Here is a 16,631-nt window from a genome sequence, read left to right as displayed (position 1 = left end):
GGTCTACAGAGAAAATGAATTTCACTGGCTCAAGAACAGCATAGGGTAATTTATAGAATGAGTCAAATTTGATTTCTGGTAAATGCAAAATATATCACAAAATGAAGTCTTCCAGATGCATAATGCACTTTCACAATTTTAAAAAAATACCTTGTTTTTCTTCAGGTGTTTCTATAAAAAAGGGCATTCTTTTCACTGTTTCTCTCAACTCCTGTTTCAAAGCCAGCATATAATCTTCCCCTTCTCCTGTTTTCAGTGGTACTGGTTTATAATCTGTATCCTGTTTAAATCGAGAGACAAGGATTTTTAAAATAAATATCATATTTAATATTAATATCATATTTGTCAAATAATGTGCAAAATGCAATCTATTTAACCTCTTAGACTGCTTCCTACTGTCTTCTTACTTTAGAGGTAGGAAAGAGGCTTAATTTTCCTACCAGCCCTAAAAACTGCACTGATAATCATTTTGTTAAATTACTATTATCTTGATTAATGTGATTCCACATTTTAAAGATCAAGTCCTCCAAATGAGAGCAACTGCTCCAGTATTCTATTAATTTCAATTACTGGTGGTGGTAGGGGTGGGAACAGTAGCATACAAAGTAATAGTAATAATAGCAGCTATCATCTAACTACTTACTATGACCAGAAATACTCAATATTCAAAATCCATTATCTCATTTAAAGTCTTACCAATATTTCATGAAGAAAGACAGATATGAAAAATTTATAAGCCAGTACAGGTAGAAAGTGGTTTGAGCCTATATATTCAATTAAAAAATACATATGTATTTGGGTATATATGTGTACACTTATACCTATACACACACATTTAGAAAAAAAGTAGGTTCTCAGGGCACATGGTGAAGACATTTTTGTTTTGAGGATAAGGATAAGGTACATTTTCAAAATCTGACTCAAATTATTCATATCACAACTATTTATTTAATGCTTACTATACACCAGACACTGTGAGAAAATAGTATACCATGGTAAACTAGTCAAATTCCTTGCCTTCATGGAACTTAAATTCTAGGGGAAAAACACATAACAAATAAGTAAACAAATAAGATAATATATAATTTCAGGTAATGATAAGTGATGTGGATAAAAATGAAGTGGGGTAAGGAAAGAGTGACTGACCGATTACAAGGAAAATGGAGAGTGGGACGGCTAATCTACGCAGGATAAACGTGAATGGCCTCTTGGGAAAGTCACATTTGAGCAGATCTGGATAAAATCAGAAAGTCATCCATGCAAAGACTGGGGGACAGATGGCTCCAGGCAGGGAAACCAGCAGGATCACAGTGCTGAGGGAACAAGGAGGCCAGCACGGCTGGGGATCAAGAAGGGCAGAAGGGCAGAGAGAGATCCGACAAGCCAGATTAGACAGAACCTAAGAAAATTTCAATTTTTATTCCAAGTGGAAAACACTGTATCCTAGCTTTCTCGGTGTTAAGAATTAATCTCCAATCAGGCATGGAACACTGCTTGTTTTAAAACAATCACTGTAAGTGTATGATACCTGACGTTGTTTTAAGTCTGTACTGAATATCAGAAAGGCCAAATAACAAGAGCAGAGACTAACCATATAAGAAATCTAGATCCCCAGATACATTTGTTTGGGGCCTTCTACTTACTTAAAACCTTCAATGAGGGACTTTTCCTTCTGAGATAGGGAAAGGATTCCTGAGGGGAGGGGTGCCTGGTTATTTGTGAGTTGTTTATTTTTTATATTGTAGCACACATGCACCAGGATACGTAAGATTGTCTTTTAAACTAAATATAAAGCAAAAGTTTTATATTTATATTACAAGATACCAATTATACTTGCAGCATACTCATTAAAACTTAAAAGCAACAGTAAATGCAGTACAGATGCATATATTTTGAGAAATATTAGCAATATTCAAAGTGATTCTGAAAAAATAGGGAAATAAAACATAGGCAAAAGTTCAGTGGAAAAAAAGGCCAAAATTAAATTATATAGATGAAATAATAATTATATAGATGAAATAATAATAATAAGATGAAAAAAAAAATCATCAAGTGAAAGTAGGGTAGTTTAGAGTAGAAGCTGAGAACAACTATAAAACCCAACTTGACTTTGTTTTTTAAAATATCCCCCTGTGGCTTTTTTTGTGTGTGTGTGTGTGCTATCGGCTTTCTGTGTCCATTAGCTGTGCGTTCTTCTGTATCTGTATTTATTTTTATTCTATTTTCCCTCCCCCGTTGCGGCTTGCTTGCTGTCTGCTCTCTGTGTCCATTTGCTGCATGCTCTTCTGTGTTTTTGCTTGTCTCCCTTTTTTGTTGTGTCACCTTGCTGAGTCGGCTCTGCTGCGCTTGCGGCGGGTGGCTCTCTGCAGCGTGCAGGGGAGCCTGCCTTCACAAGGAGGCCCTGGGACGTGAACCCAGGGCCTCCCATATGGTAGACGGGAGCCCAACTGTTTAAGCCACAGCCACTTCCCCCAACTTGGCTTTTTAAAACATTTATTTTGATATTAGAAGACATCAATAACAATGATAGAAGATCAAAGAATTGAAATGTAATTCTTTCTACGTTTACACAGTACTGAGTAAATTCATAGAAAGGCATATACAGTCTTGTTCCCTCTATTTTAAGAAAGCAGTCTGGAAAAATGGAAAAGATTCAGAGAAGAACAGCTGAAATATTTAAGTTAAAGGTAAGTAAAGTTTGTGCTGCTCTCTTTTACTTTCTTATCATAGTATATCATTGTATATTCAAGTCCTATATCAAACTTTAATATTCTTTGAAACATAAAAATAAACTGAGAATTCAGCTGTCAAGGTACTTACAGGAAATAGTGGAGGTGGTTTCAACACTACATCAGGTAACTTTTCGCCTCTGGTAAATCCAACTGCCTCTATGTTAAAGGTATAAGCAGCACGTCCTCTTCCTTTATTCCCAGCCATCAGAATTGGTTATACCAGAAAAGTGGCAAATTCTGAAAGACATAATTAAGATTTTTTAAAGCATATAAAAAAATGAAACTAACATTTTAGAACGAAATTTAAAATACTAACCCTGAAATATTATAGTAAGGCCAGTTAAAATTATTCTGGAAAGCAAATCTTGTGAAGAAATAAAACTACCTTTCTGACCACAATTTGAATACAGGTTGGTCCAAAAGCCTGAGAAAATCCTGTTTACTTTATCACAAGACCAATACTAGAAAGTGAGTAGTTCTTAATCCTGCCTGTCCACTAGAATCACTTAAGGACCTTAAAAACTAGAGCAGTGGTTCTCAAAGAGCCATGCCTGGACCAGTAGCAGTATCACCTGGAACTTCTTAGAAATGCAGTTTGGAGACCTCATTCCAGACCTTCAGAAACAAAGCTGGGAATGAACCCAGGAATTTGTGTTTTAATGTGCCCTTCCAGTAGTTCTGATGCACAATGAAGTTGTGTGAATCAATGAACTGGACCAATTAAATCAAGATCTCCAGGCTTTTCTAAAATTTCTGGGAAACGGAGTTTGGCCCAGTGGTTAGGGCATCCGTCTAGCACATGGGAGGTCCGCGGTTCAAACCCCGGGCCTCCTTGACCCATGTGGAGCTGGCCCATGCGCAGTGCTGATATGCGCAAGGAGTGCCATGCCACGAAGGGGTGTCCCACATAGGAGAGCCCCACGCGCAAGAAGTGTACCCATAAGGAGAGCCGCCCAGCGCGAAGGAGGGAGCAGCCTGCCGAGGAATGGCGCCGCCCACACTTCCCCTGTGGAGAAACAAGACGCAGCAAAAAGACACAGAAAACAGACAACCGGGGGAGGGGAGGGGAATTAAATAAATAAAAAAAATAAATCTTAAAAAAATAAAAAAATTAAAAAAAAAAACTAAAATTTCCTGTGTAATTCCAATATTTAGCAAGTATTGAGAGTATCTCAATACTAAGTAGTAGTAGGTGTGTCAAATTTGTACAATCGGGTGCTTCATAGGGCCCATCTTTGAAGTTTAAAGTTATACAAACTATCCTCAGTGATTTAAAGAAATTTACTTTAGGTAAATTGGTAAAAAGGTAAAATGACTGTAAGTGCTGTAAATCTATGTAGCACTCAGGATGTGATAATCCCACCTTTTAATTTATTTGCATGGAATAGCAGTACCAAGGCATTGCACATTAAAAGGTCTACCAACTGGCCATTTAAAAACATCCTCATTACATTTAGGACTCCAATTAACATGCAAAGAATTAACTTATGTATTCAGTACCTTTCTATCCTGAAATATTATCTCCTTTTCTCTCTTTCTGTGAATTGCTCAAACAGGATGACATTTGATTTGATATGATGGATATGATACTAAGAACCTTTGTACATTTTATAGGTACATCCTTCCTGATATGTCTCTATATTGGAAAGTTTCCTTCTTCATAACTGCTTGAACATTAAAATTTGATTTTATAGTTATGCTTAAGGTTGCCATTTTAAAGTACAACTCTTCCTATACCTTTGTTTTTCACTTTTTAATGGAAAATTTCAATAACATACGAAAGCAGAAAGGACATTACGATAAACCTCTTTGAATACACCACTTAGCTTCAACAATAATAAAATATGGCTAATCTTATTTTTATCTATACTCTCACTCCCACCCCCAGATTATTTTAAACTCTTCAATATAATATATCTTCTCTAAGAGGTAAAGAGCTTTTTAAAACAACAACAAAAACATACACAATTACCCCACACCTAAAAATTTAACAATTCCTTATTATTTTATATACAATCACTATTCAAATTTCCTTAATTGCTACATAAATGTCTTTTACATATGGTCTATTCAAATTAGGATACAAAAAGTTAATACATGGTTTTTGATTGACACATCACTTAAACCTCTTTTAAACTGTTAAGTCCCTTCCACTCCCCTTTTTCTCTTATCATTTATTTGTTGAAGAAACTAGGTCATTGTCCTGTACAGTGCTTCTCAAAATTTAAGATACATGTGATTACTTGGGAATCTTGTTAAAATGCAGATTCTGACTCAGTTGGCCTAGGGTGGGCCCTGAGATTCTGCATTTCTCACAAGTCCTCAGACTATAATAAGGCTGCTGGTTTGCAGAACACACCGCAAGTAGCAAGGCTATACAATCTCCCATATCCTGTATTTGGCAGACTGCAGACCTAAGACATGGTTTAACAGATTCCTCTATTCTCTATATTTACTATATGAAAAGGTGAGTTAGAGACTTACTCAGATATGGATTTGATTTTTTTTTACAAGAATATTTAAAAGAGATGCTGTTTTCCCTACTGCATCACACTGGAATAAACAAAGTCTGGTTTTCTCTCTCTCGGTGATATTGGGCTGGTTACTAGATTCAAGTACTGTTAGTCAGTTTCATCTAAAGTTCCCCATCAGGTTTTCACCTAATCATTTTAACAACCATGGAACGTCATTACCTACATCTATTATTTCATTACAGATTACAAAATGGCAATATGAATTTTTTTCATTATTAGTGTATTTATTACCTGAAATTCTATCAAGAATCAATGTCCCTCATTCACTTGAAATACAGTTCATACAGGAACGGTACTTTACTGTCAACAGGAAAGGTACTTTTTAAAAATTAACCAAGCTCTTTCCATCTGTCCACACTGAGAGCAAAAGCATCCAAATGGACTTGTTTCAACTGTTGAGTCACTAAAGCATATGCTGAGCCTACAGGAGGCAGGTCTCCCAAGTATGAAAATTGCCAAGCAGAAGGGCTCACGCCTTTACTCTAAGTAACCCAGGAGGCATCATGAAGACTACTGGGGTACATTCCAATCCAGGAATTGTCATTAATTAAACATTAAGAACAATTCTAAGAAGGACTGTGGAAAGATGGCGGAGTAAAGAGCTCCAGTTCTCAGTCATTCCACAAAAACAACTATGAAGCAGGTATGAATTGTCTGAAGCTCTATTTTTTTTAAAAAGATTTATTTATTTCTCTCCCCTTCCCCCCCATCCCGGCTGTCTGTTCTCTGTGTCTCTGTGTCTATTTGCTGCATCGTGGGGCTTCCCTACACAGGGGATACCCCTGCGTGGCAGGGCACTCCTTGCGCGCATCAGCACTGCACATGGGCCAGCTCCACACGGGTCAAGGAGGCCCGGGGTTTGAACCGCGGACCTCCCATGTGCTAGACGGATGCCCTAACCACTGGGCCAAGTCTGCCACCTGAAACTCTATTTTGACACTCTGGAGACCAGAAGAACACTGTACTGCTTCTAGGGAAGACTGGGAGGAAGTAGCTGATTATTACAGTAAGGAATGGTAAACTGCTTTCTCTGTGCAGCAGCTACTGGCACCCTTCCCCCAATCTCACAGCAGGGCACCGTGGAGTCCAGTCCCTGACTAACTGACTGGTGACAGAAAGGGACACAAAAATCCCCTTATTCAAGGATAGGGGTGATCACAGCTGATCACAGATCATGGCTTTTGACTATTGACTTCAGATTACTGGGGGCCCATTGTTTCAACCTTCCCTGGACAGGGGAGGTAGCTGTGGAGATTTAAAGACACCGAGCTTCCTCAGAGCTGTGGCAAACAGTTAGCTGAAGGACATCTGCTATGCAGGCCAGGAAAGCTCAGTTTGGGGAGCTGTTGGAGAAGCATTTTGTGTTCATTCAATTCCCCATCCCCCCCAGGGCACTCGGGAGGTGGTCTGCACCCCTTTTGTGGGTCCCTATCCCTATTTTGGCTGGGAAATACTGAATTGGTTAAGTCTTCTTCAGGGTGACTCTCCCCCCAGAATTTTCCCACCAAGCAAAAGCAGTGTGAGACAATGAAACGTGTGTAAAAAACTATAGAGGTAGACAGTCTAGGACAAAGGCATGATGGTTTCAAATACCTAGGAGAGGGAGGGTTTGTGCCCTGGAAAACATAGGGAACAACTAAATTCCTATAAACAGGGGAAGTCCAAAACAACTAACAAGCAAAAGTCCAAGACAAAAGACAGGGGAAAACCCTGCACACTGTATTCACCTTGAGCAAACCCTGAACACTGCATTTGCCTTGAGCTGACCTTCCTGACAGGAGGACTGAATCTCAAGAAAATCTCTGTCTTATCACCAGCTGGTTACAAAACCAAGAAACAGACATCCAAGGGAGTAAATCCCAGAGTTAACGTTAAAATATTAAAATGTACAGTGTGCAATAAGAGTACAAGATAAACAAAGGAACAGGAAAGGATGGTGCATTCAAAGGAAAAGGATAAAAATAGAGAAAACACCAATGAAGAAGATAAGAATGTAGATATGTTAAAAAATGACTTTAAGAATGCTTAATGAGATGAAGTAAAGTACAGAGAAAGAACTACAGGATATCAGGAAAACAATGAATTAACAATATGAGAGTCTAAGTAAAGAGATAGAAATTTTAAAAAGGAACCAAACAGAACTACTGGAGTTGGAGAACACAATAACTGAAATGAAAAATGCCCAGGAGGGTTTTAAGAGCAGACTAGGGGAAGCCGACTTGGCCCAGCGGTTAGTGCATCCGTCTACCACATGGGAGGTCCACGGTTCAAACTCCGGGCCTCCTTGACCCATCCGGAGCTGGCCCATGCTCAGTGCTGATGCGCACAAGGAATGCCCTGCCATGCAGGGGTGTCCCCCACGTAGGGAAGCCCCATGCACAAGGAGTGCGCCCCGTAAGGAGAGCCACCCAGCGCAAAAGAAAGTGCAGCCTGCCCTGGAATGGTGCCGCACACACGGAGAGCTGACACAACAAGATGACGCAACAAAAAGAAACACAGATTCCTGTGCCGCTGACAACAACAGAAAGCAGACAAAGAAGAAGACACAGTAAATAGACACAGAGAACAGACAAGTGGGGGAAGGGGAGAGAAATAAATAAATAAATCTTTTTAAAAAAAGCAGATTGGAGCTGGCAGAAGAATCAGTGAAACTGAAGACAAGACACTTGGAATGAGTCAGGCTGAGGAACTGAAAGAAAAAAGAAAATATTAAAAGCAATATTAGTCTAAGACACCTCTGGAACATCATCAAGCACACCAATACACATGCTATGGGAGTCACTGAGAAAGAGAGAAAGGGGCAGAGGAATAGTCAAAGAAATGACAGAGAACTTCCCAAACTTAACAAGACTTAGAGGTGAATATGCACATCCAAAAAGCACTGAGAACACCAAAGAGGATGAACATGAAGAAAAATACACCCCATCATATATTCATACACTACTGAATACAAAGGGCAAGGCCAGAGTTCTGAAAGCTGCAAAAGAAAAGCAGTGTGTTACACACAAGGGTGCTCCAATTAGATTCACTGTTGATTCTCATCAGAAACCATGGTGACAAGAAGGCAGTGGGTTGAAATACTTCAAATGATGAAAGAAAACAAATGCCAGTCAAGTATTTTATATTCAGCTAGAGCTTATTTCAAAATGAGGGGGCAGATTAAAACATTCTCAGATAAAAAAAACTGAAGGAGTTCATCACCACCAGATGTGCCCTCCAAGCAATGTTGAAAGGAGTTCTTCTGTCTGAAAGGAAAAGACACTACACAGTGGCTCAAAATAGCATAAAAAATATAGACTGGCAATCAAGGTTACCCGACTTAGGTAATTATAAATGCAAGTATTATTATAGTGTATTGTTTGGTATGTAACTTCACATCTTACTTCTAACAGGTACTAAAATGCAAATGCATAAAAAGTAATGATAAATCTATTTGGACATAAAAAGGACAGAGATATAAGTGATAACAAGTCCAAAAAAACTGTAGGGAGACAGATGTATATAGGAAAATTATACATGCATGCTACTGAAATTAAGTTGGTATCAAAACAAATATGACTGTTACATATTTAGGATGTTAAATTTTAACCCCATGGTAACCACAAAGAAAACATGAAAAATATATCCAGATAAAAATGAGAAGGCCAGTTATAGTACAACATGAAAAATCAAATAAATATAAATGAAAAGTGAGGGACAAAAAAGGTATAATACTTACAAGGTGTAAATAGCAAAATGGCAGAAGAAAGTCCTGTGTTATCAGTAATGACTTTAAATGTAAATGGATTAAAACTCTCTAATCAAAAGGCAGAGATTGGCAGACTGGATAAAAAAGAATGCTCCAATTTTATGCTATTTTAAGAGACTCACCTCATAGCCAAAGATACAAGTAAGCTGATGTTGAAAGAATGAAAAAAATATCTACCACACAAGTAGAGCTGGTGTCACTATAATAATATTAAATGAAATAGACTTTAAGTCAAAAACAGTTACAAGGGATAAAGATGTTCATTACATATATATTATATTATATATATTATACATATAATGATAAAGGGGTAACTCAACAAAAAGATTTAACTGTTATAAATATATATGCACCTAACAGTAAAGTCCCTATATATATGAAGCAAACACTGACAAATCTGAAGGGACAAATTGACAATTCCACATTAATAAGAGGAGACTTTAATATACCAGTCTCAATAATGGATAGAAAATCTAATCAGAAGATGAATAAGGAAGTAAAGGACTTGAATGATATACTAAACCAACTAGACCTAACAGACATATTTAGAACACTGAACCCAAATAAAAACAGAATCCACATTCTTCTCAAGTGCATATGGATCATTCTCCAGGATAGACAATAATGCTGGGTCACAAAACAAGTCTGAAAAATTTTTTAAATATTGAAATCATACAATGTATATTCTCTGACTACAACGGAATAAAGCTAGAAATCAATAACAGAGAGAGAAAGGGAAAATTTACAAATCTGTCAACATTAAACAACATATTCTAAAACAGCTGATGGGTTAAAGAGGAAATCAGATGCAAAATTAGGAAATATATTGAGGTGAATGAAAATTGAAATACAAATACCAGAACTTCTAGGATGTAGCAAAGACAGCTTGAGAAGGAATTTTATAGCTTTAAATGCTTATATTAAAAAGGGGGAAGACTTCAAATCAGAGAATTCACTTCAAAGCTGCAAGAACCAGAAAAAGAACTAAATCAAAAGGGCAATAAAAGGATACTATGATCGACAATACGCCAATAAATTAGATAACTCAGATGAAATGGCCAAATTCTTAGAATCACACAAACTACCTAAACTAACTCAAGAAGAAACAGACGATCTCAACAAACTAGTCCCCAGAAAAGAAATTGAATCAGGAATCAAAAACCTCCCAACATAGAAAAGTCCAGGACCAGATAGCTTCACAGGGGAATTAAATCAAACATTCTAAGAAGACTTAACTTCAATTCTCCTCAAAATCTTTCCAAAAATCGAAGAGAAGGGAACACTTCCTAATTCATTACACAAGGCCAACATCACCCTCATACCAAAGTCAGATAAAGATACTATGAGAAAAGAAAACTATAGACCCATACATCTTATAAATGTAGAAGCAAAAATTCTCAACAAAATACTAGTAAACTGAATCCAACAGCATATTAAAAAAAATTATATACCATAATCAAGTTAAATTTATCCCAAGCATGCAAGTGTGTTTCAACATATGAAAATCACTTAATGTAATACATCACATTAACAGAATAAAGGAAAAAACAACAACAATCACCTCAATTGATTGAGAAAAAAAAGTCTGGCAAAATCCAGCACAATTCATGATAAAAACACTTAAACACTAGGAGTAGAAGGAAATTTCCCCAACGTGATAAAGGATATATATAAAAAGCCCACAGATAACATCCTACTTAATGATGAAAGACTGAAAGCTTTCCCTCTAACATCAGGAATAAGACAAGAAAGAATGCCCATTGTCACCACTGTTCTCAACACCGTACAGAAGTTCTTGCCAGAACAATTAGGCAAGAAAAAGAAATAAAAGGTATCCAAGTTGGAAATTTAGAAGTAAAACTTTCCATATTTGCAGATAATATGATTCTATTCAAGAAAATCCTGAAAAGCCTACCACAAAGTTCCTAGAGCTAATTAATAAATTCATCAAAGTGGTGGAGTACAAGCTCAAAACCCAAAAATCAGTAGTATTATTATACATAAGCAATGAACAATCAGAAGAAATTAAGAAGTACATTCACAAAACTAAAAGAATCAAATATCTAGGAATAAACTTTACCAAACACGTAAAGGACTTGTACACAGAAAACTACAAAACATTGCTAAAAGAAATCAAAGAAGACCAAAACTAATGGAAGGACATCCCATGTTCATGGACTGGAAGAGTAAATATCATTAAGATGTCAACACTACCCAAAGAAATTTACAGATTCAATGTAATCCCAACCAAAATTCCAATAACCTTCTTTTCAGGAGTGGAAAAACCAATCCTCAAATTTATGTGGAAGGGTAAGGGTCCCCAAATAGCTAAAGCCATCTTGAAAAAAAAAGAATAGAGTTGGAGGACTCATACTTCCCATTGAAAGGATGGAAAAAGATACACCACACAAGTAGAAACCAAAAGAGAGCTGGGGTAGCTATACTAATATCAGATAAAATAGACTTTAAGTCAAAAACAGTTACTAGGGAAAAAGATGGTCATTCTACGTATATATTATATATATAAAATGAAAAAGGAATAATTCAACAAAGAGATGTTACAATTATAAATATATATGCACCTAACATGCTCCAATATATATGAAGCTACATTAATCAAAACAGCACAATACTGGCACAAGGACAGACACATAGACCAATGGAATGGAACTGAGAGCTCAGAAATCAAACCTCACATTTACAGCCAATTGTTGTTTTTTTTTTTAATTTTTAAAAAATGTATTGACCTATATCACTCATACATAAATACACATAAACAATAATTGCATATATTTGTGAACTTGCAAAACAAACATACATAACATCATACAGGGCTCTCATACCTCACCCTGCCACCAATACCTTGCATTGCTGTGAAACATTTTTTAATTAATGATTTTAGCATCCTCAAAATATATTTTTTAAAGTAGCTTTTTTTTTTAAGATTTATTTATTTATTTCTCTTCCCTTTCCCACCCTCACCCCGGTTGTCTGTTCTCTGTGTCTGTTTGCTGCATCTTCTTCTTTGTCCGCTTCTGTTGTTGTCAGCGGCACGGTAATCTGTGTTTCTTTTTGCTGCATTATCTTGTGTCAGCTCTCCGTGTGTGCAGCACCATTCTGGGCAGGTTGAACTTTCTTTCGCACTGGGCGGCTCTCCTTACGGGGCACACTCCTTGCGTGTGGGACTCCCCTACGTGGGGGACACCCCTGCGTGACACGGCACTCCTTGCGTGCATCAGCACTGCGCATGGGCCAGCTCCACATGGGTCAAGGAGGCCTGGGGTTTGAACCGCAGACCTCCCATGTGGTGGACAGACGCCCTAACCACTGGGCCAAGTCCACCGCCTCAAAATATTACTACTAACAAAAGTATCTTACATTTCGTGTATTCCCCCTAACCCACACTATTGTTACTATTATTTTTACATCATTTATACACAAACATATATAAAGAGTAAGTGTATAGTAGAAATTGTGAACTTACAAAGCAAACATGCATAACATTATACAGGATTTCCATATATCATGCCACCACCAACATCTTGCATTGTCTTGAGACATTTATTACAAATTATGAAAGAATATCATCAAATTCTTACTACTAACGATAGTCCTCATCTTACATTTGGTTTATTTCCCCCACCCACCCTATTAATATTTGTTAAACATATTTTTATGACAGAAGTTGTAAACTTACAAAACAATCATGCACATGTGCAGAATTTCCATACAACCCCCTCTATCAACACACCACACCATGGTGGAACACTTGTTACAGATTGTAAAATAATCTATCTTGGTATGCTATTGCCAAGTCCAGAGCACATATTTGGCACACTTTTGCTCTACTCCCCATTTATCAGCACAGTACACCTATAGCATAGATGCATGAATACTGCATTACTGTTAACCACAGTCCATAAGTCACTGCATTTGTATTCTTCCCACGCTTCTCCACATTCCCAACACCCTGCAATAGTGACATACATCTGCTCTGGCTCACAAGGACACTCTTGCACCTATACCATCAGTGACAATTCTCATCCACCTCTGGGTTTACTGCGTTATTCTGTCCCTAGATTATTCTCTAGCTTTCTTTCAATTGGCATTTACATCCCTAGATGACCCATTTAAGCTGCATTCCCATTTATAAAATTAATTAAAACTTTTACATACAATAAACATCAGTAGTCCATCTTAGTCCTCCTCTTATCTTCTTTAAGAATCCACCACCTACCACCAGGTCTTAAAGATGTTCTCCTACATTTTCTTCAAGAAGCTTTATGGTTCTTGCTTTTATATTTGAGTTAATTTTTGTATAAGGTGTGAGATAGGAGTCCTTTTTCTTTCTTTTGGCTATGGATATCCAGGTCTCCCAGCACCATTTGTTTAACCGACTGTTTTGCCTGAGCTGGGTGGGTTTGACAGGTTTGTCCAAAATCACTAGACCATAGATGTAAGGGTCTGTTTCTGTACCAGGAATACAGTTCCATTGGTATGTGTCTGTATTTATGCCAGTACCATGCTCTTTTTACCACTGTAGCTAGCTAATATGATTTAAAGTCTGGAAGTGAGAGTCCTCCAACTTTGCTTTTCCTTTTTTAAGATAGTTCTGGCTATTCAGGACCCCTTATCTTACCAAATAAATTTGATAATTGTGTTTTCTGTTTATTTTTTTAAATGCTTGTGGAATTTTTTGGGGGATTGCATTGAATCTCCTATATCAATTTGGGTAAAATTGACATCTTAAGATATTTAGTCTTCCAATCCATGAGTAGAGTATGGAATATTCTTCCAATTATTTAGGTCTTTTAAACATTTCTTTAAACAATGAGTTGTAATTTTCTGAATACAAGTGCTTTACATGGTTGGCTAAGTTTATTCCTAAATATTTGATTCTTTTAGTCGCTATTGTAAATGGATTTTTCCCCCGATTTCCTCCTCAGATTGCACATTACTAGTGTCTTTTAAAGCCTATTTCATCTGATATAAGCATAGCTACTCTCACTTGTTTGTTTTGTTACTGTATGTGTGGAATATCTTTTTCCAGCCTCACAGTCCCAGGAAGTGGAAATCACTTAAGATCTACAAACAACTATTTTAAAAGACTTTAAAGGGAGCAGGAGAAGAAGAGGTAAATAATGACTCACCCGTCAGGTCCTAGCGTTACTCTTTGAAATCCATTTGATTCAACCACTAACTTGTTTCTTTTTCACCTTGTTCAACTTCTTAAATGAAAGGTTTATACCAGCTTTTCCCATTTCCTCATTATCCAAATCTTCCTTAACTTCATATGGCCTAATTTCATTCAGTCATTTATTTAACCGATATTGAGCGTTCCACATACTGTGCTTAGAAGCCAGAGAGCACTGAACAAAACCAAGTCCCTGCTCTCAGAGCTTACATTTCAGCAGGTGACAGAAGACAAACAAGTGAACAAATATGTGTGCAATATAATGTTATGTGCTCTGAAGAAAAATAGATCATGGTTAATAAGACAGAATAAGGTTAAAGATGGTGGTGGCTTTTTCACACAGGGTGGACAGGGAAGGACTTTCTGTGGAAGATAAATCTGAGAACAGTCCTGCAGAAGCCCATGAGCCACAAGATGGAGGGGTGGGTTGGTGATGGATACAGACAGGGAGAAGAGCAAGTACAAAGGTCCAGAAGAAGCCACAAACTGGGAGTCTGCAGAAAAAGCTGCCACAGTAGTTGGTGAACAGTAAAGGGAGAAGCTGCTGAAGCCAGATCTTGTGGAGCCCTGTGAGCTGCAGTAAGGGATTTGGCTTTTATCTTACTTGTGATGAGAAGCTATGCCCACAAAGATGCTGAATGCAAAGGTCACCAAGGGTGCCCTAGTGGCAAAATTCACTGGTTTTTTCTCCTTGTGAATTTTCTTGGACTTCAGAAGCAAATGGCTCATTTCTGCCTCCTCCTTTTTGAAACTCTCTCCTCTAAGTTTTATTGAAAGTACATTCTTTAGGTTCTTCTGCCACACTGAATACATTTTTTGTACTTTCCTTATTCAACTTCCTAAAAATGGATTTCCTCAAGGTTCAACCTTTAGTCTCCTGCTCTTTTTCTATATTTGAAAAATGTACTTACTCTCTGGGTTTGATTACCTTCCCTAAACCACTACTTCCAGCACTGACCTTTGCCTGAGTTTCAGGCCATTTTTTAGTACAAAAGGAATATTTTGATGTCGCTTTAAACTCAAAATACTAAGATCATCGTTCCCCTATATTAACTCACCTTGCAAATACAATAACCAAATTTCTATCCATTGTGCATTATTTTTCCAGTTCCCAATATTTGAAGATTCAGAGGGAGCCCCAGTATTGATGCCTTAATGAAAAATACATAAGTTCTTTTTTTGAGGTACCAGGGCCCAGGGATTGAACCAGGGACCTTGTATGTGAGAAGCCGGCCACTGAGCCACATCGGCTTCCCTGAGTTGGTTTTTTCATTTGTTTTGCTTGTTGTTCACTTTTGTTTTTTCAGGAAGCATGGGAAACTGAACCCAGGACTTCCCATGGGGGAGGAAGGAACTCAACTACTTAAGCCACATCCATTCCCTGTACGAAATTTTACATTCCTTTTTCTCTCAATCTTGTATTTCTATTATACCTTTCACAGAACTATATACGTAATATATTGTATTTTGCTGAAAGTTTTTTTATTACCTACCATACTTTGTTACAACAAAAAATATGTATAAATTGAGATTTTAAAAATTTTAATTTCTTCCAAATTTTAAAATTTTTCTAAATTATTATTACAATTACTAGAACACAACTAATGAAAAACTTATTAAATTTTGATTATTACCAAACACAGAAAAACTATCAAAATCTCATATCTTGATTTGATGGATGGGTCTTCTTAAAATTAATTTATGTATTACATTTTACTTCTTAAAATTAGGTCATAAATATAGTTATGGCTAGAATGAAGAGGATTTAGCATCAATTACTCTCATTTTTTTTGTAGATGCCAGTGCTGGAATCATATTAATATATATCAGGATGTAAGAAGAGAATATACTTTTTGATGTAGCAATATCATTAGATTTTTGCATCTATATAGTGACAGTAATCTATTTGAAAAGTTACTTTTAAGGGGAGCAGGTGTAGCTCAGTGGTTGAGTGCCTGCTTCTGATTTATAAGGTACTGGGCTCAATCCCTGGTGCCTGCTTGTTTAAAAAAAAAAAAAGTTACTTTTAATGATCTATCAGCTTACAATTCAATTGGATCTTCCAAAAATTTTGCTTAAAGCCAAAAACTGGAAACCATCAAATCACAAAAGGATTTCTTCACTGTAGCAGTTGGATATTATTGATGAATTCCGAAAAGAAATATTGGGTTATGTTTCTAGACTGGTCTTTTCCTCTGGGCATATTAGATTATATTGGATTCTATATTGATTACTTAATCAAGTAAACGTCTTGTGCCAGTAGGGTGTTGAGTTCCCACCCCTTGATGGGTGGGGACTCACAGATAAAAAACAAGGCAAAGGACAGAGTAGAGATTTTTAATGTTGGAGTTTTGGAGTTTGATGCTGAAGTCTTAAGCTGGAGCCCCGGGAAGTAAGCACAAGGAGGAAAGAGAAGCAAGCCC

The 16,631-nt window shown here is 37.0% G+C and overlaps 1 protein-coding gene across 2 annotated transcripts in view; it reads right to left on the bottom strand.

Annotated features, from left to right (window-relative positions):
* POLR3G (RNA polymerase III subunit G) overlaps positions 1–16,631 on the bottom strand; it is a 43,407-nt gene that overhangs the window by 23,161 nt on the left and 3,615 nt on the right. For both annotated transcript variants that reach the window (XM_004470627.4, XM_004470628.5), the window contains exons 2-3: positions 2,821–2,969; positions 151–280 (exon numbers count right to left, since the gene is read on the bottom strand). In XM_004470627.4, coding sequence (XP_004470684.1) covers positions 151–280; positions 2,821–2,937 — 247 coding nt within the window. In that variant the 5' untranslated portion in view covers positions 2,938–2,969. The remainder of the gene's footprint in view (positions 1–150; positions 281–2,820; positions 2,970–16,631) is intronic.

This window comes from Dasypus novemcinctus, chromosome 2 (assembly GCF_030445035.2).
Source record: "Dasypus novemcinctus isolate mDasNov1 chromosome 2, mDasNov1.1.hap2, whole genome shotgun sequence".
Classification (NCBI taxonomy): domain Eukaryota; kingdom Metazoa; phylum Chordata; class Mammalia; order Cingulata; family Dasypodidae; genus Dasypus; species Dasypus novemcinctus.
The sequence above is the reverse complement of the archived record's forward strand: the minus strand, read 5'-3'. Positions and strand labels throughout refer to the sequence as shown.